Below are 21,334 nucleotides of genomic sequence, written 5' to 3'. Positions count from 1 at the left end.
CATATCAAAGATGATAATAAAATTTCCCTTTGTTTTCTCATCAAGTATCTTGAGATTCCTTGCAGTTTTAATGGCTAGAAAAAAAAAGAACTTCGACTTAAAATATTCACTGTTTTGCTTCTCAAATCTAGAAACACTCAATGCTTCAGGAGGATGATTTTTTTTTTTAAGATACCAAAGAAAAAAAATTCTCTAAGCAGAAACAGATATTTAATGAAACAAAGATCTTTATCCTGTATACACAACAATACTATTTTCACAGGCTGTTCTAATCTGCATATTGTGCTAGAAGCTCTGCTATTCCTCAGCTTTCAAAACATACTATTTTTTATATGTTATTTGCTCGTGTATTGGTATTGATTTTTATGCCAGCTCTTTCAAACTGATATAAATACTGAATTCATTAAAAAAAAAAAAGTTTATAAGACAATTCTAATTATACAGCTTCTCTTGTTCCAAACTGTTTCATCAATCACAAGTAACTTATTCAATTAAAAAAAAAAAAAGTTTGAACTGATCACTTACTTTCTTTATTCCCTTTTTTCCTAATCCTGAAAAGCCCCCTTATTAGCTACTTAAGACATTTCTGAGTGCCACATTGCTGGCACTGGTAAATACAGATACACTATCCAGCCAGGGCAGCAATACAGAGAAGACACTGAACAGGTTTGAGGAGGAAATACACCCTGGATACACCCTTAAAAGTTTAAGAATTTTCTCAGTAGTACATGAAAAATAAATGAGAAAACCCATAATCCTATGTTGGAAGGATACAGTCCTGGGACAAGATTTAGGCAAGACCTAACTGAGGGTTTAGTAAGTGCACGTTCAGAACTTGGGCTGGTAACACCATGCCATTCAGATCACTGCTTATTAAACAGAAATGAAAAAATTCCAAAATTATTAACTTAGAAACTAAGTGAAATTCCTGAAAAGCAATATTTTCATAATGTAAAGAATATAATAAATTCTAAAATTCTTATTTAATGTCATGAAACCAGGGTAGAATTTCTTTGTAGACTTAAGGCTCAATATGGATAGTGTGTACATTTATGTAATAAAAAATGTTATTATTTTTAGCATTTGGATACTAAATTCATCTTCCCACATGTACCTGAAATCACATAATAGCAGACATCAAAACACCTGAATTTAAAAAAAAAGAAAATTAGTATTTCAAAAATTCTGTAAGACAGAGAGCTGGGAGAGAAAACCACAGGAAAGAATCAGAATCATTCAACTGAATATAGAAGTAAGAAGCTCACTAGACAAATCAGATGTGCCTTTTCATCCTGTTCCAAAAATGCCAGAAACAGATCTTAAGAGCAATGGTAATGGCTTATGCAGCTAGAATGGATTCTGTAGGAGCCATCACACAAATCCTGTTATTCTCATGCTGATGCTGGTTCATATGATGATGATGATTTAAGCATCAAAACAGTGAACACAGTGAATCTGAGGCATAGAAAAACCTAAAGAGCTACATGACTAAAGCAGGTTTAAAAATAAAGCGAAACAGCACTGAATACTTAAGACCATTCTCTTAATAGAAAAGATATTTTTTAAGCTATACTTTTATTGCTCTTTCTTCCATCAACAGATTTCAGATCACTTTGTTAGCAGTATACCACAATTCACATGTTACAGATGGGGAAAACAAGGCAGATAGATAAAGACTGATATGATTTATTCAGTGTTGAGATGTCACCTCACTAACACCACTAAGACTATAACTTCATTATTTAGGGCATAAAGTGACTGCTTTCCCATATGAACTGTTCTGTGAATTCTGGAGGGGAGAGTAGGTGGAATTGTTGGTATATCTTGGTTGGAAGTACCATGAATTGCTGCTCTGGTTTGTTATTGACACTTATGAAATCCACTATTCCTATAAATGTGTATATTTTCAACAAATATTTAAAATAATACAAGAAATTTGAATAACCACAATTCCAATCTCCACAGTTACTCAGTTTTTTAAAAATCTAGCATTTTCAAAATTGTTGAATAATATGAATCATGTTTATGATGTAACAAAAATTTATCTTGGTGCAAAATAATATTTAATACTGTCCCTCCTACTGTCCATTTCCTCCTCCTAGGGGAAGAAATGAAATTAAACAGTTTTGTTTACTTTTGTTTTTAGAGAAAAAGTAGGGCTTTCTTCATGTCTGGGGGTTTTTTTGTGGGTTTTTTTTTTGGTTGTTGTTTTGTTTTGTTTTTGAGGGGGTTTATTTTGAGGTTTGTTTTTTATTTATTTAATGAATAAATAAAGAAAAAACTGAGAAGTAAAATATCTCTTTGACACTTGGGCTACCATCATCTAACAATAGCAACAAATAAGTAAAAATACAGCATTTATAGTGAATGTGCTTAAAGATCCTTTCCTCTGTTAAGGCTTTTCTGTATCTAACAGTATTCAGTACAATAAGAAAATGACCTTCTAAAAAGTAATGACGGTGATTTTCCATATAATGGCTGTAGCATGCAAATATACGCAGCCATGTAAAAGAACAAAAATCAGGCAGCAACTTTGCAATGCTTAAGGGCTTCATATTTTACAGCACCAGCATTAATGGAAAAGTTAATGTTGCATTGAATAACAGTGAGCTGCTCAGCTGCTGCTACTGCTGCAGAACATTTAGATCATGGAAATAACACATCATTTTTTCGCCCCTATTGCTTTCCTGACCCACAGATAAACAACTCTCACCGACCCTCAAAATCCCATGCAAAATATTCCTGCATCACCCAGGAATTCTTAAGAAATATGCCCAAGCATATAATTTCTAAGACTGAAAATGCAAATAAATAATTACACCACAAAACTAAAAATAATTAAGCATCAGTGCTGAAGAAAATCTCAAAGACTATACCCCGTAACTTAATTCATACTATGGGACAAATGCATGCATGACCACAGTCACTTAATGCAGAACACAAATGAAACAGAATTTTTCAGTACTTCTACATCTTAATTCTTGATTTCAATACATGAAATATCCAGATAAAATAGACATTTTACATTCCCTTTCTCCCCCTATATACTAGAGAGCATAAACTGCTGAATGCACTCAGTAAAGCATCATTTGAAAACATTTCAGTGATCCAAGTCTACAGGAAAGTTTTGGAAGGTAAGAAACACCTAGATACTGTAAATGGAGGCACACAATTGGCTCTAAATTGAGTTGCATTATGTTTAGGCAGAAAATGGAGGAAGGGTCCTCAGACCTCGCGCCTATAAATCCTGCAACCCATGTTCCCCCTTCATTATTGCTGAATGGTTTAAAAAGAAAAAGAAAGTAAGTTGTTTTGTAAATATAGAGTAAACCTTGGAATATACCAGCAATCTTTCCCTCCTTCAGACAAAGACCCCAAGGGCTCTTCTCATCTTGATTCAGATGTAAAATGTGAAGACATATCAGAACTTAGAAGGCAACTAGTCCTTCCTGGTATTCCCAAAAATTCTTCCAGCTCATAAAGGACTTCTAACTTTATGTTTCTGCACTGATGTTGGATTAGTAAATTTTTTTAAAAAATTTTGTTTCTGATTGCCTTTTTTTACCATCAGAAGGAGAACAAAGTGAATAGTGGTGAACACAGCCACAGAAAGTGAGAGGATTCACCCCTTTCTTGTCTGTTCTCAAAATAGTGAAAAATGTGCTACTATATTGAAATAATGCTACTATATTGAAATTCAGCTCAAAAAGTAGTACAACTGCTTGGCTGATATTTTACAGTTTCACTATTGATTGCAGACATGATAATAAAGCTGGGGAGGAAGGACCACTGCTTACAGAGCTTTCCTATTTTCTGTCAGATCAAACACCAGAGGATCTACAAAGTGACTCTTCAGTCACACCTACAGCTATTTCTCAGTCAGAGAGTATTTTTTAGGTAGTACGAAAATCTTCCTTTCCCTACGTTAATTCATCTGTTGTCCAAGTGCCTGTAATATGTGGAGCAGATATCATCATTCAGTTATGTGCATGCCAATTACATAATTCACTGACCTACCTTTATGCATCTCTAACGTCAGGGATGATATTAGCTATGAATTTCTAATAGGGTTGAGAGAGTACCAGTAGAAGGTAAGTATCTTGCCTTTACAACTGCTAATGTGGATGAATATAGGCATAAACCAACAAAAATTTCGGACTATTGGAGACAACGGAGAACCTGAGATGTCACTAGCCAGGACAATTTACCCTAAAGAAAAACCTACTTTCTATGCAATAAATAATTTTCCTTTTTTTAAAGGATAATTGGTAAGATTTTTCTAACACTATTGAATTATTCATAAATTCCAATCTATTTTTTATACTAATTTTAATATTTCAGTTTTATTTAACAAGGCTTCAAAACTTTATAACACCTGTTTTGTTAAAATGTAACAGACCATATAATTTTTTCATTGAGGACATTTTCAGAGAAATTGGCATTCCACACAAATTTCCAATCAGGTTTTTTCTAAATTTTTAATTCCAAGACTCAAAAATGAAAGGTAGTGTATACTTGGGGAATAATTAAACAGTTTGTCTGTCTGGATCCTCTAAAAGTATACAAACTGAGATTTTTACTAAATCATCAAATGATGATCTCATATGAAATGACTATTATGAAAGAAACTATTTTTTCTTATTCAACCTTGTCTGGCATTTAGCCAAAAAATGTGGGGTAACTTTTTATTTTCTCTCATTCTTCTCACTGGCTCTTAATTGAGATTAAATCATAAAAGATAGTAGAGTCCATTTTACTTTGGGAGATACATATTAAAACCTGCTTCTGGCTTCTCATCTTTTTTGACAGGTTTCACTCACTTAATTTTCATAATTTTTAGCTCAACAGTTCAGTATGAAACTTTACCACTGAAAATACTGTCTGAAGTTCACTAAATAAATTTCCTCTACTATTAAGCTGTCATCAGCTTTGAAAACTTCACATTTTATTCAAGAATGTAGAAGAGGTTAGGGCAATATTCAGTGTAAAAGACCACTATATGTTTAAAAATAATGCATTGTTACCTAATAGAAATTGGAACCTTTAATGTCTAGACATTAAGAAAAATGAAAGTGAACATTTTTTAATACCAAAACAACATTTCCACTCACTATGAGGCAAATATATCATGCTTTACTTTCCTCCATGTTTTCACATAGCACAAGATATATTATGCATAAAAATTATCACACCTTTATGGCAAAGTGTCCCAAAGGCTTCAGTAGTTTTTATAAATTGAGCCTAAGAGACATCAAATTTACCTTCCTCTTTATGTACATTTTTATTGCTTCCTACCATAAGTGCAAACGTAGCTTCTAGTAAATCACCTAAAGAAATCTCTTCCACATGAATATTTCTTAGATTCAGATTGGGACTGTAACAAAACCAAAAGCATCTCCACTCAATAAATATAATTTGATATCAGGAGAAAAGTGAAAAAAAAAACCAACCCAGTGGGAATCTGAAAAATTAGGACACTTTAATTTTAAGAAATAATTTAAATATTAGTCTTTTGGCATTATGTATACAGACTATTTTTCAAAACAATGGGTAGCGTTCTCAAATTAAACACAGAATATATGTGGTTTATGAATTTTTTGGTGGATTTTCTAATAATCTAGACAATTGGATAATTTGCTACATTATTGGGTTTTTAAATGATTCAGCACTATTGAATGTTTAAGAAATACTTATGGTATAAGAGTATATTCCTGAAGCCAAAACAATCACTGGACTCTGATGTTCATCTGTTTTATTGAACTACCTGCAGGGAGCTTTACGGGCATACGATCATGTCAAGGTCACAGGATTAAGTGAGCAGTGATGACAGTAAACAAGCCTTTTCTGTATATTTTAAAGGGTCTTACTGAGTTACTTAAAATGCCATAAACATAAATAGTCTCCTATCTCTACAACACCTCCATGACAGATGACTTCAAAACGTAACACTCCTGAGCAATGGAGCTTTACAACATAACCAACAGTCTATATTATTGACAACAGATACCAATATACTGGGGAGCTCAAATACTGGGAGTAACTTGCAACCTGTCATCTTCAGATATATTATGTCTGAAAGTGTACAAGAAATAGATCTACAATATACATCAAAACTCTGTGTGAACAGATATTACTGCTGAAAAAACCCAGAGCTTACAGGTTATGTAAAAAAAAAGTTATGAAGAAAAAATAAATCCTATAATAACAAATGTACGAAATCTACATAAGTTATGTAAAATCAGATAATAAAACCAAGCCTACACAGTACTTTCAATACCAACTTGAATGATGTCATTAGGCTTTAGAATTATACTGTGCATTACCATATCTATCTTATCAACAAGGAATGCGGTATAATCAAGCACAGCAATCTCCTTCAAGTCATGTAACATCTATGACTGACACTGTGTTTTTGAATCATTCAAAGTAAATCTGTGTAAACTTATTTTTTCACTGTTTCAAAAAGTTAAAATTGATCATAAAAACCCCCCAAAGCCAACCAAACCAACCAATCAACCAAAAAAAACCCACAAAAAAACCCAACCAAAACTGATCAGTAGAAAAAGAGACATATGCTGGGAACATTTTTCAGAAATCAGAAATGTGAGTTGTCTAAGGATGATCTTCATAGTTTAGTGTCTGTGAACATACAGACTAGGCTAACAAAATGCATACAGAAACACCAAACCCAAGGAAACAGCCTGCTAAGCTATATTAAGATAAGAGGGAAGGGACAAGAGTGGTTATGGCCCCTGCATCCAAGGAACCATGCTCCTCCAGTACATCTGAAGACAGGACTTCCTTCTTAAGTGGCACTTGGGAGCAGCAGTTCCATATGTACTTGCCTTTCACTCCCCTTGCAATACTGCAAGATAGGGCTCCAAGAATTGGCTTAGGAAAGCTCTAAAATATTTTGAATGAAGAAGGTGTTCTACCAGAGAGAAGTAAAAATGGGGGTGGGGGGGGGGGGGGAAATCAACCCTAATGATGATTTCCATCCACTGTGGAAAAAGAGGAGAAAAAGAAACCAAGCAACAGAGCAGACAAGAAAAACAGATCAGTCTATTACATATATTAGCTAATTACACACTGCCATGAGGAAAAAGGAACTAAGAACACAAGAGGTAGGTTTAAAACCACATATAATTAATTTTTAGCAAAGAAAATGATCCAATAATGCACATGCAAATTCAACTATAAATCTCTCAAAGACATGGAAAAGGTTTTCTGAGGTGTTTGCAGAATTCCACTTCATATCCCACAAAGAAAGGGGGATGGAAAGGATGTGATTGGGATGTACCATACTACACCTTCCTCGGTGCCTGAAGATGATTTAATCTTCAGTTCCTTTCCAAACTTTCTTCTCAATTTCTGAAAGTATTTGACAATAGTATCGTTGGACATAAATGATAAATAAAACAATAAATAAAAAATGTAAGAAATAAATAATAAATTAAAAAGTACAAAAAATTAAGGCTTTGAGACAAAGGAAATAAAATTGTTCCACTGGGTTTTCATTTCTGGTTAAACTTTGCATTTCTGATGTCTACAACAAGAAATGTCTGTCTCTGGTAGAGAAGTCTACCAATTTTACCAATACCACTGCAGGTTTTTCTCTTAGGAAAAAAAAATTATCTACAGCTTGGCATCTATCTTCTGAAATATATTTGAAGCATCACGTGGGAAAGAACCCTGGATTGTAATGGTACTTAAAAAAGACTTAAAAATTCTCACCCATTTTATGTCAGAAAATAAAGAATGCATCAAAGAAATTCAATTTCTGAGAAAATATAGCCTTCTTAGAAGCATAAAATTTTCAGAATCTTCAAATCTGTGGCTTTTGTTCCTTTTTTATTCATTGCTTTCTATTATTTTATATGGGGAAGATGGGAAATCCACTGCTGTATTGCACAGGTATTACTACGTAGACATGTGAGGAAAAGTGAGCAAAGTGGTATCCAGCAATGAGAAATTCTTCCCTCGTGGTTTCTACTGAGTTTGTACTTCTTTCTGAATTGGAGGCAGGAAAAGAAGGAGAACAGGTGCTAGGAACATTGTCTAATATCAGCAACTGAGCTCGGTCTGCTGATAACCACTGCAGAGTTTGTTTCGGCTGCAGGAACTAGGAGGAAAACATGAAGGCAGAAGGGACTTTGAAGCCCTACCGAGATATGGAAAATTCAAAATCAAGACTGACTGAATTTGACATTCCTCAGGAAATCCGGGGTTGAAAATTGAAGGAGTCTGAGTGAGTTTTAGATGTCTACTTGACTAAGTAGAGTTTTATCATGTCTACTTGTCCTATCTTTCTGTTTCTTAATCATTCAGCTACAGTTGAAGGTCATAGGGCTGGATGGTCCACAGGTCTTAACCTTTATGGCTCTTCTTGTGACTAGTACCCTGGAAGCTGAATGGCTTCATGTGCATGCACATGCTAAATCCATGGCTAGACTTAAGGAGGACCAGAACTCCCACTCAGTTTGCTAAAGGGGGCCTTCATCTTTGTATATGTATAGTCCTGCAATAAATATATATATGGCAAATTGACAGTATGAAATTTGGATTTGTATTCTGATTACTGTTCCAGTTAAAGAAACTTGACATCTAAGGATCTCTTGTCCCTAAGTCTCAAATAAAACCAAAATTTACGAGGCTTTGCTCTTTTTTTTTTCCATGAACAAAAGGGGAACCCCAAGTTTAGGCAGAAACAGAGAATATATTGAAGTAGAGCAGAAAAAAACAGAGTAAAGAAGGAAGACTTCCGTCTTTATAATGAAATTAAATGTGCTGTACTTCCTAGAGATAAACAAGTCTCTCTGTAGAGTTGAACAAGTCTTTCTTGAGCACCACTTGTTTCTCAACATTTGAAAACACTACCTCTTTCCAAAAAAAATATTTTCTTATGAGGTTCTTCCAGCTGTGGGAAAAAATCCATAGAACAGCGCCACAGTTCAAAGCAACCTTGCACAAATACAGAACTGAATAAATCCCACATAAGCAAATTGTGGAGTTGCTTGTACAGCTCATCTCTGGTTATACAACACTCCTTTCTTGGCAGGTATCTCTATGCTGTAAATACCACCCTACAACTATTATTAGAAAAGGATACAGAATTCTCCCATTCCCCTTTTTCCGTCATGCTTGTCAAAATCCTCAGCTCCTTCAAACAGTCTCTGCCTTCCACCAACAGTGGTTAGCAGTCAGGGAGGAAGGAAGGCAGAGGGTATGCAATGAGTGGAGCAGCCATGCAGTTGAAAGCATAGTAAGAAATTTAAAAAGTTGATTGAAACGTAAAATACTACATTAGAGCAATCAGATTAACAAAATCATCTCACTCATGTTCAAATCCTGCTATAGATGGATAACTAATACTGGACTGAAAATATGTTGCTGAAACATTTGCTGATCTCAAGGTCTCTCAAGTAGTGCAGTAAAGTAAAAACAACAGAAGACAGACAAATATTTTCTTAATGTTTTATTGTGATGAAATCATCTCAAAACTAAATATTTGGAACTTGTAACAGGATAGCTAATAAGCTAAAAAGTGTGCAGTTCTATCAGACCAATTTTGAAGAATATATTCTGCCAAAAAAACAATTTCCAGCAATTCCAGCTACAGAAAAGTCATAGTTCTTACAGAGTATGTGGAAAAAATGCAGAACCTTAAGAGGCCCTCTAAGAAAGGGCATGTCAAACACGCTTCTGGATCCAGTAGACAGGATCTGGTCCTACATCTTTTCCATTGTTCTAAAGCTCCCTTTGTAATTTATGCCTAGCCGTTAAAATGAGCCAGAAATGAATGAATAGCTAAACCAGATTAAGCTGATTTGCAGTGGTGGTTAGAATAGGTTCTGTGCCTCTCTGAATTTCCTAAGACAGCAGCTAGTATAGAGATAGAGTCAGAGAATGCCAAAGGATGGCTGTAGGGGAAACAACTTTCTAAATTCCTGTGATCTGGTCTCCCTTGCTGTAAACAGTGTTTTTCCAGAATCATCTTATTTAACTGCCAACCCCCATGGGCTTGGGAAAGGGAGTTCTCTTTCCGCTCTCATCCCTCTGGCCCCCAGCAGAACCCAAACTCTTCAGAAGCACATGCTGCAGAGAGAGAAAAAACTAGCTGTCTGGCAAGAAACTTTTTATTTCCAGCCTGTCTCTCCAGACGAATTTGGTCTTCACCACAGAATGAGTTTGACAGCTCTGCCCTCCACCATGAATGATTAATTTGTTATGGGTGTCTAGTTTAACCAAAGATGGATTTGAACAGAAAAAGCCCTTGTATACTTGCTATTTGGTATAGCTGCTTTAATGTAGGTGGAACCTCCTTCATTAAATCACAGAAAGCAAGAGAACCAAGTCTCATTTTTAAATGTCATTTTTCTCATTACAGTAGTCCTCCTGTGAATATCAAAACTGATCATGTGAAAATATCTATGACAAGTATTTCATATTTAGATTTTGAAAGCTAATTGGAACTCTGAACTCTTTTTATTGCCCTAAATTGCCTTAAACCTATACAAACTCTAAGGTAGAGATATATATATTCAATATTCTTGAATTAAAGTTTTTGAAAAGTTGAGGTATCTGATAAAACCAAGAAGCTGAAATAAGACAGTAACAGCTTATGGCCCAAAACATAGGCATAAATATGGTTGATAAGGAATTTGAACTGTGTGTACAGAGAAGTTTTAATTTTTTTTTTTTTTTAAAGAGAAAGATGTGTATGGGGAGAGATGCAGATGGGGAGGAAGAGAAGCACCATATGAAGCTGACAGAGAAGGCAGAAGGAAGCATATGTTGTGGCATGAAAACTATAACCCTGAAAAAAGCTAAGGGTAAGTGCTGGCTTAAAGAAGCTTGGAACACTAAGATATGAAACACCCTGTTTGATTCTTCCTGATGTTGCATATTCCCTCTGAACAAGTGACAATACATCAAGGAAATAACCAGCTCATCAATTTCTCATCTGAATGGGAAAAACCTGCAGAATTTAAATTTTGGTATAGTGCTGAAATTAAAAAAGGGAAAACAAGTATTTTTAGGGCAAGCTATTATGAAGATACCTAAAAGTGTCAAATTGCCCAAATGCAGGAAACAGAATTAGTTTCGTTTAAGGGCACAAACAGGATTTGTAACAAACTAATGGGATTTATTTAGAAATCTATTATGCTTTGTCTGAGATATGTAGATTAAAATAACATGATTCAGTAAACTTCCATTTGTTGTAGAGGATTTGATGCCCACACTTGGAAGAAACTGAGAAAAAGAACTTTGGGTTTCACCTTAAGACATAAAGGGGAAACATTTGTGAAAGAGGAAAGAAGCTAACATTGAAAAACAATAAAAATGAAAGTTTTTTCTCAAAACTGTTATTTATCATTTTTAGTCAGAAGGAGATGAAAGAGTAAAGATGTTCTCAGACCAACTCACTGATTGATTAACATATAGACAGGAATTTGCTGTACAGTATTACTGTGTTTGTAGGCATTTATTCAAGTTGTGGAGTAGTTGTCCATAATTAATTTCACCTTCATAAATTAATATCTAATTAGGAAGCTAATTAAAATATAAGTCACCTATGATTTTATGATATTTTTAGTTAAGCTATGTATATATAACTATAATCTAACTTAGAATTTCAAGTCTTATATGGTATTTTGTTGGCTCATACCATCCAACTTCATTCTTGTTTCTTCAGACATTTTGGGAAGATTTTACGATAATATATTTAAAGTTCCTAATTTACAAATACTGTAGAATGTGAATACATTAGAACGTCAGACCTCTCACTTTTCCTCTCAGTAGTAACCTTCTGTGGTTCTTAATAGTCTCTTTGTTTCTTAATGAACAAAGAGTAAGCTTTGTGGCACCTATAGATTAAATAGTAAATGCTGGTTGCTACTTTCTGCAAAGACATTATGCAAAGACACAAAAGCTGAAGAGGCTTAGAAGCTCATTGTGTTGAACTGCAAACACCAGGAAAAAATTTCTTTATAGTTGGGTTGTATTTGACAAAACGAAACCATAATATTTTGTAACATGAGCATCTATGTTAAAGAACTTGAAAGTTGTTTGTTTATCTTGAGAAAAGATAAACAAAAACATACAGGACAAGAGGACATGGCCTCAAGTTAGGCCAGGAGAGGTTTAGATTGGATACTGGGAAAAATGTCATCACTAAAAGAGTTGTGAAACATTGGAACAAATTGCCCAGAGAGGTGGTTGAGTCACCACCCCTGGGGGTGTTTAAAAGACACGTGGATGTGGCACTTAAGGACATCATTTATTGATGGATTTGGCTGTGTTAGGTTAAGGGTTGGATTCAATGATCTTAGAGCTCCTTTTCTATCTAAATGATCCTATGATTCTATATATATTTGTACTATATGCTGCAACTAACAGTAAATCTGCAGCTGCCACTGTGCAGATAGAGAACGGAAGCTTGAAACTTTGAAGAATCACACTCATGTCTGCCTGAATATTTTCCTACTTATCTTATCTATTTTGGAAGCCAAAAGGCATTGCTATTACCCAAGTATTTATTGTGCAGAAGTGATGGCCTGTTTCTTACCCTGCCCCCTCTGGGCCAGAGAAGGATCTCCCTAAATTCACCATTTCAATGAAGGGTCTCCAGCTCTCAAGTTGAACAGCAGTGTGCCTTCAGAACTGGGAACATTTTTCCAATAGAAATTATAGAATCACTACAGAAGTGTAGAGGTCTGGAGTGACAACCTGTTTTTTGTGTATTTTTAAAGTAATTCTGTATTCCAGTCAGGCTGTATCTCTCATGGCACAGAGAAGCATGAGTTTAGAAAGAGATTGCTAATGCTGTAACTATTTGTCAGGAACTAAAAACAGAGACTTGAGTCCTGTTTTGTCTCATGCCAGCCAAGACCAGAGGTGTGTATGATTTTGGAAGCCATCTCAATTTCCATCATATAAAAAAGTATCAGAGTATCTGTCTAATTAACACCACTTTTTGCATTCTGTGGCTGAGGAGTTCAATGAGACCCCTCTCCATTTTCTACCCTTAAAGCCTTTCAGATCTGCCCACTGAGTTATGTTGGTCCCTAACAAGGCTCAGAGGCTCTTCCACTGGGCATTTCCCTCTCCCTGCTGTCATCCCAGTTCTTCCCATTCACAGTCCACTAGTCCCATGACAGAAGGTGCACTTGTGAGCTGGATCACAAAACTACCATGGCATACATGGCCAAACCTGCAGTGCAAGGCCATTTCCCAGCTGGTTCCTGCAAGTGGGGAATCCCACTTGGAGACCTTTTACTGTCACCATGTCCCTCTTCTCCAGGTTAAGCTGCTGCCTGCAGCTAAAACACAACCAAGCCAACCTAGCACTGCAAGCACCAAAAATGGGAAAGCAGCTCTGCCAGTAACTGAGAAGCAGACAACACTGGGCAAGTTGTGTGACAGGGATAAAATAAGAGTTTCTTTTGGTCAGTGCAAGAAATTTCATAGGTTTGTCACAGGTGTCAAGCTACTTTATGGCCCATCAGAAACTATCATGGACTGAAGAGAAAAAAAGCTGCAGCAAAGGACTGTTGCCATTTAGGATGCCATCAACAGTCCAGGAGATAAAAGTTACTTGGCCCTAAGAAGACAGAGTCACCCGGAAAAGGTAGTGAACAGGAACTGATTTAAGTCTGCAAAGTGCCTGCAGCCATTCACAAAGTCGAGTAACAACATTATTCAAAAATTGTTATTCATTATTCAAAGACATTAAAAGGACTGAAAATTGCATTTATTTTCAGCATGTTCATTTCTCCAGGCACGCAGCTTTAAGCCTCAACTAGACATAACTTGAGCATCCTTTATGAACTAAACCTGTTTTGAATTAACCATATCACAATTTTCTACTTATCATTTTTGTAATTTCCACCAGAACATCTCTGGTGTTAGACAACAGTTTCTGTAAGACTGAATTTCCACAGTTTCTACCATTTTAAAAAATAAATACATCTCCATCATCATCCAGGAGAGAGTGATTTCTTTAGAAGAAACAGGGGTAATGAACATGAAAAATTTCCTTTTTATTTTAAACATGGTATAACTTCAAGAACAAACTAGATAGAATTACAAAAAGAATGAACAGTATATGTGCTAGTTAATAAACCTCACTGCTGACATGTCAAATTTATTAGTTGGCAACTTTTCTAATAGGCTTAAATTCTATGTAGTCAGCATAAATGCAAATATATTTTTTTAAGAATATTTATCTAGAAAAAAGTTTTTGTACTACCCATCTCAACTATGTTTTTTACTGAAAAGGTTTATCAGAGCTAAAATGGAATTTTCTATTCTCTTTGTGATTCAGAGCAGACAAATAGGAATTTAAATGGGAAATCAAGCAGTAAAATTGTGTTTATCTGGGAGCAGGATTTCTTTGATTTCTTTTGTTTGAGTTTTTTCACTCTGAATAAATGATCAAGTGTTTGTGGCTAGAACGCACAAACAAGAGAGAGACTTGGCAGTCTCTGCTTTCACAGACACGGCACTCGCATGAGAGACCCAGGTTCAAGACCTTGCTCTGAATGAAGGAAAGGAGTAATTTCAGCTCAAGTCCTCCACATGAGGGTCAGCACCTTAGCCACTGGCTATTTTTGTGATCCAGAAGAGCAAGACTCTTAGTTTTGGCATGATGTATGTACATTTAATTTCACCTCCATGCTGAATAGAATGAACTTTTAAAACCAGTACTCAATAGGGCTCTGAATAAAGCTTCAAATACTGTATCAGTTACGTAGAGAAGAAATTACATATTTTAGATATTTTTAAAATTAATTTTTTAATAGGAATACCCACGTAATTTAGCTTCACTTTGGTTATGTTCAGCTTTGCACAGGCTATACTTAAGTTCATTTAAACTCCTAATAAAATCATATTTCAGTTACACAATACCTGCTTCTCTCAAACTTTGAAAGTAATGTTTAAAGCCCCACACTTTTTACATTTGCAGCTTACCTGTGAGAAACAGCTCCCCAGGCACCATGTTTATTTGTTAGTATGTTGAGTATCTTCTGTTTGAGCTGGTTGGCCGTAACATGATCTCGATGCTTAGCAGCACTGATGAGGTGATCACACATCTTCTCCTCCTCTCTCCGGTCAGCCGCGTACTGAGCACACTGCGACTGGGAATGAAAGAGCATCCACTTGATTAAAGACAGACTATTTATGATTGCCTTAAAATTATTATTTATTAAACTCTTTCAATATGAAAAAACTCATTAAAATACTTTTCAGAAGAATAGGACATGTCATTTGTCCTAGTTTCATCCAGCACAGGGTTAATTTTTTACAGAAGCTGGAAGGGAGGAATGTTCAAACCCTAATGTTATTTGATGCTATCTCATGTCACTTGCCAGGGGCAGGAGTAAGGAAGACTGTCTCTCTGGTCAGGGAGAAAGTGTGGCAGGCAAAATGGGGTCCCATCTTGTTTTACTTACTGAGTAAACCACTTCTTTGTCTTATACCTTTTCTTATTAATATTGTTGCTGTTACTGTTCTCTTTCTTATCTCATTGCTGTTTCCAGTAAATTGTTCTTATCTCAACTCGTGATTTTCACCTTTTGTGCCTCCAGTCTCAACTCCACCATGGAAGGGGCGTGGAAGTGACCAAAGAGTGTCTGGTTTAGGAGAGTCGTGGTAGGGACACTGAATTGTTCTGTAGTTCTGTACTATTTCTAAACCACGACACGATTCAATTGAAATGGTTCTACTACTATATATTATCCATAAAAAAAGCACTCAGAACATGAAAAAATTGAAATACCAAGGGCAAAGGCAACAGAATTGCAATTAAAACCATTAAACTATACACCTCTGCATGTGTATATGTGTGGCCATGCAAGGCTAACCTTAGAAGTTAGTCTTTCTTTGTAAATGTTTCACATGTTGTCAGGTATAAAATACAGCTCTAACATACATAGGATAATATACAACAAAAAATTACGTACACTGATTTTGATCTTTAAATTATATTAAGACCTGAAATTAAAAAGTTATTTGATTATTTTATTACTACAGATGCTAAACTACAAAACTACGGCGTATATTTTCTATTTCATACCACAACAGGCAAAATTTTGATAACATACTACCTCTTCTAAAAACCTAATGGATAAAAAAATCACTCATCTTTTAAACTGAAAAAAATCTAATATTTCCATCATGTTTCCTTTGAGAGAAGACTACCTCTAAAATAAATACTGTGGTTCTTAAGTTTCTCACAAATTTGTTTCTAAACTGCCAGAATTCCATAGTGTATTTTTGTTTTCATAAATCCTTTCTTTATGTATAAGGACAATACTTTTCCACTTCTCTTCTCAAAATCATGCTAAGTTCAAACTCAATTTCTCCTCCTCATCAAAATTCTTTCATAATGTCTAAAGAAAGGGAATGCAGCCAGAGTAATCAAAATAAATCCACTAAAAGTAGAATTTTCTAGGTATAAATTAAAGGCTAGATTGTTCTCAAAATAGCTAAATTAAAAAATACCTTTTAAGACACATTTTTGCACTTACAGTTTTTGTGAACCATTTTAGAACGTTTAGCCAACACTCAAAGCTGTAATAGTGCTGAATAGAATCCAATATTCTAGTATTCAAAAGAGCAATTAAAATTAAGTTAACCTCATACCTTATATTTTATTCTTCATATTTCTGCATACTACCCTTTTAGTACAGATCACATTAGCATTCAATAAGATTTTTACAGTGGTCTTTCTGTTGTGTTTACAGACATTATTTCAAGTAATCTATCTGAGAAAGAACAATGGTTACACTAATTCATAAAGGGTTAATTCATTTTTCAATTTATCTTCTTGTACAGGGAGGCACCAATTAGTACAATGATCTGCCTTAGTAATGAGGTTAATATTTCACCAGCTCATTGGACAGTAAAATTAAATTTTCATTTTTCTTCCTGAACAATTACAAAGGTTAACAAAATGAAAGTTAACTGTGAAGTATCCATTCTGGGAGGAATTTTCCTGGCTGCAACTACAACTGGAGTCACAGAGTAAAACTTAGATGCTGGTCTATGGCCTCCCCTCTATGCAGGAGACACAGTAACTTGGTGCAGCTTGGGCCAAATAATTTCACCCATAATGATTCAATTAAAGTTTAAAGGGTAGAAATAAAATAAAATAGTCATGCATTTCTCTAGCTGAGAGCAATGATTAACATGTACTAAACCCCAGGACATACACCTATACAGTTTATTAAAACAAAATGACAGATATACAGCCATGTAGTAGAAAACTACCAGAAATCTCTTTGTCCCTACTGCTTTCAAGTAGGATGAATAATAAAATGTTCAGTTATATTCCCACCATTATTAAAGACAATATATAAAGCATTCTTTCAGACTTTAACCATCACCTTATTTAAGTATTTGTGAATTTCACACTTAAAACAGTCTACATTTTACAATTTTCTTTTATGATTTGCAGTTTTAAACTTACTTGCCTAAAAAGTGTATCTCGGTCTTTTCCTACAGGAAATGTAATGAAAATTTTCATATATGAAAAATGTGCTGGTTTCTTTACCAGACAATAAAACAGACTTGAGGCTATTCCTTTAGGGAATTTAGTTAATATTCTAAATCTTATTTGCTAACAGAAGCTAGAAGTTAATTGAATATTCTCATTTTGTCTAGAGTTCTGACAGATCTTATACCTCAATGTATTCTTCAAAGAGCAGATAACTCAATCTTCCATTGTCCTCTTAGGTTACTGCATGATGCTCTGATAGATATCAAATGTTATTTATTGTTGAGGCAATATGAAACTTCACTCTGACATACACTTAATTGTAGATGCAATTTTATCTACGTTCAAAATATCCAGTATAAGCTTGGTAATAAAGTTGTTGCAATCCCATATGACAAGTGTCTGCTGTCTGCTCTGACAAAATGAAGTAAAGGTTATGTGTATTCAAAATGACAACAGATATCACTGTGTCTCACAGTTTTCAGCTAGGTCAAGGAGCACAAAAACTAGGACACCAAAGTGCACATTTAAGAGAGATGTTTCAAGGTGATAAAAACCTCATCAAAACTAAGATTACCGGATCCTATTTCTAGTCACCAGGTGCTTGTTGACATTTTCTGACAGATTAATAAAATGATATAGCTATTTATTATCATCAATACTAAGTCAGTATATCTCACTGGTAATGCTGGTTCACTTGAGCAGTAAAACATGTGGAAATATATGACTGCACATATATACCTACATCTACACCAAGGTATGCAAACACAAGGCAGGTTCAGAAACTATAAAAAACAGTGATGAAATATTGTATGAAACACCATAGTAATGCAAACCCATATTTGATAAAGTCACACCAAAAATGAAGTCTTAAATTTACACCATTACTTCTGCTTTTTTTTTTCTTTAATAGGAACAAAATTAATCCTGTATAAACAAATGAAAACCTATTAAACTGAAGACATTTTAAAAAACAGGGGGGTCTAACATTTGGATCACTTTCAAGCAATGTAATTTAACTGGTATACTGTACCACTCATTGATGAAAAAGCAAGAGCGTCAACTCCTTTCCAGAATAAGAATTATAGACATTTAAGAGTTATGGGAACCAGCTACTCTGTTACATCTTCCAATACTGAATCTTACTGTCAATGGTTAATGATTCCTAACTACCAAGAAAGATATGCAGTATTAAATTTCACTCTATAAATTATAAAAAATAAATGTTCTAAAGTGCTCCAAAATTCAAAATGTTCGAAGAAAATGACCTTAAAATATTAAATCTGTTTAACAAAACATTTTTATTTCTTATTTTTCATGAAGTACCCTAAGTGTATAATTGCTTTATTACTGAACTCATACATACTGTTGAAAAAAATCAACAAAAATAATTATTAAGGTAATTTGCATTACTATTTTCAATAAATCAGGAAAGTTCTTCATGAACCAAAGGGTCTACCCTATCAGATTAGACATTCTGATTAAGGCATTTCTTCAAGCTGTAAATGCTTTTATGAATTTCAGTGACAAGATGAGAAATTAAACCCATTCCTCGTGCTTGACATTTACCAAAGCTTTTAAAAAGCAGTTTTGAAATGCTTTCAATGTAAATTTCTTCCTTGGAAGAAAAAAAAAAAATCTTTATTGCATGGAGTTACAGTCTAGGTGACAACTGACTGAAAACAGAGAAGCAGAAATGCACCAGCTCCCAGGCTTACCTCAAACTCAGCGTGCTTGTGGACATCTTCAGCTCTTTGTCGGTTTAAAATAAATTCTGCTTCATTTGCAACACGCACTATATGGTCTTTCATTGCATGACACAATAATCTAAAATAAGAAAAATCAGAATCAGCCTTTTTATTTGATGTACTTCAAATAAATTATTTCAGCAGATTTACTTACAATGGAAAAAATTAAAATCAGTGAAACTTCTGTAATTAAATTTTCAAATTAGTTGAAATGAAAAAACAATTTTATCTAAATTTTTCTGCATCGTGAAAGCAGAAAGAAATCACATTAAATGGAAAAAAGTTTTCCATTTATTATCGAAGGGAAAAGTCCTTTATGGAAGAATACATTTTGAGTAAGTCTTTAACAGTAGTCTCAATACGAATACTGCATTGTCATTTAAAAAATCTAGACAACTGCTTAAACTCTTATTTGTACCATTGAAAATATTAAATAGAGGTGTTCCAATTTCAGTCTTAAAAAGTCATGCCACTACTGAAGATTTAAAATTCTATTAAAATTGCAAAATAATGTCAATATATTTCACATGTTTTTTCAAACACTAGAGTGAAAAGTGCATCTTGTTTCCAAGGTATCAGGAATAGAAAAATCTTACTTAAAAAGGAGGAAAAAACAGATTAAGACTGGACTGAGGCTGAGGATGTCAGTCAGACACATTAACTTAAGACTTTTGTAAAGACCACAAAATACCATGAGGTGCATAATAAAATTGCAGCATAAACAACACTGTTAAAAATGCTCATATCTTTTTGGGCAGCAAGAATGGAACCAGCTGCTTTCTTGCCCTATAGTCCATATCTAGGGTTGGCCATTATATTAAAAATTACTCTGCTCTTCTTATCAGCAGGGAGGAAATATCTTTCCGGATGCAATGATCTGCCAGGTCTGTTTAGGATCAAGAAGAACTGTTTCTTTTTCTGTGAAAGTGGAATATAGTCTGGGATTTTCCTTCTTTCAGCATCAGGGAAAGAATTTCAGTTTCTTCTATTAAGGCTGTGAAAATTTTAGCAAACTCAACCCTAAGGTTGGTGTTTGGTGTTAGAAGCACCACAAGTAAAATTCATTATTATTAGAAATGAAAGTCATGATTACTAGACCTTACACCTGCAAGATGGAAAGATCTGAACTCTGTTCTTGCCTCCTTTGGTGTGTTCTACCATCTGTGAAGGGAGGAAACCACTTACCCTGAGCTAATATTCAATATGTGTGCATGGCAAGGGAAGCCATAAAGGTTGGGGCCTGTGTTTTAGAGATAAAGAGAAGAAAACTTGGATCAAGGTTTCACAGAGGATATTCATGCTTTTAATAACCATTTTTATTATATCTAACCCTTTGCTATTTTCAAAGCAAAAAAATTTTGTAAATTATAAAGTTGCCTACACTGCAGTCTTCCAAATTTAGCTTTATTTTTTAATCTACCCTGCTGGACAATATGCTTCAGTATTTTATTACTGCTAAGTGTGCAGATCTTTATTGTTAAGAGCTAATGGTAGGACTGTCCTCAGATACAGATTAGGAATGAACATTAGTGGGTGTCAAGAGGATGGGGACAGACCCTTCAGTGGTGCTCAGCGACAAGACAAGGGGCAATGAGCACAAAGTGAAACACAGGAAGATCCAGCTGCATATGAGGAAAAATGTCTTTACTTTGTGGGTGACAGAGCACTGCAACAGGGTGTCCAGACAGGCTGTGGAGTTTCCTTCCCTGGAGAAATTCAAAAGCCACTTGGATGCAAACCTGTGCAACCTGCTCTAGTTGAACCTGGGGCTGTGCTAGATGATCTCCAGAGGTCCCTTCCAACCCCAGCCACTCTGTGATTCATGACATAGACAAGCTTCTCTAAAATGAGCAAATACTAGATTTGAGTGTTTAATATCTCTAATGAAATTGTGTATCACAGGTCTTCCTGAAATTTTACATATTATAGTAACAATCTGGAAGCTAGGTTTTCAAAACTGAACACACAGATTTCCAGTGTCTACTGGCTGCACATTCCTTCCTGAATGAACTATGGAATAAATGGAGCATAGTGCAAATGCTCCAGCTGTGGTCCAGACAAGAATTCTAGATCCAAATGGCTTCAG

The 21,334-nt window shown here is 34.8% G+C and overlaps 1 protein-coding gene across 12 annotated transcripts in view; it reads right to left on the bottom strand.

Annotated features, from left to right (window-relative positions):
* The window catches only part of NBEA (neurobeachin), a 467,485-nt gene that overhangs the window by 204,142 nt on the left and 242,009 nt on the right, over positions 1–21,334 (bottom strand). For all 12 annotated transcript variants that reach the window (XM_048295094.1, XM_048295084.1, XM_048295082.1 and 9 more), the window contains 2 exons: positions 19,219–19,327; positions 14,974–15,140 (listed from right to left, as the gene is read on the bottom strand). In XM_048295094.1, coding sequence (XP_048151051.1) covers positions 14,974–15,140; positions 19,219–19,327 — 276 coding nt within the window. The remainder of the gene's footprint in view (positions 1–14,973; positions 15,141–19,218; positions 19,328–21,334) is intronic.

The sequence above is a fragment of the Corvus hawaiiensis genome, chromosome 2, assembly GCF_020740725.1.
Source record: "Corvus hawaiiensis isolate bCorHaw1 chromosome 2, bCorHaw1.pri.cur, whole genome shotgun sequence".
Lineage (NCBI taxonomy): Eukaryota > Metazoa > Chordata > Aves > Passeriformes > Corvidae > Corvus > Corvus hawaiiensis.
Note: the sequence above shows the minus strand (reverse complement) of the source record. Positions and strands in the feature narration are given on the sequence as shown.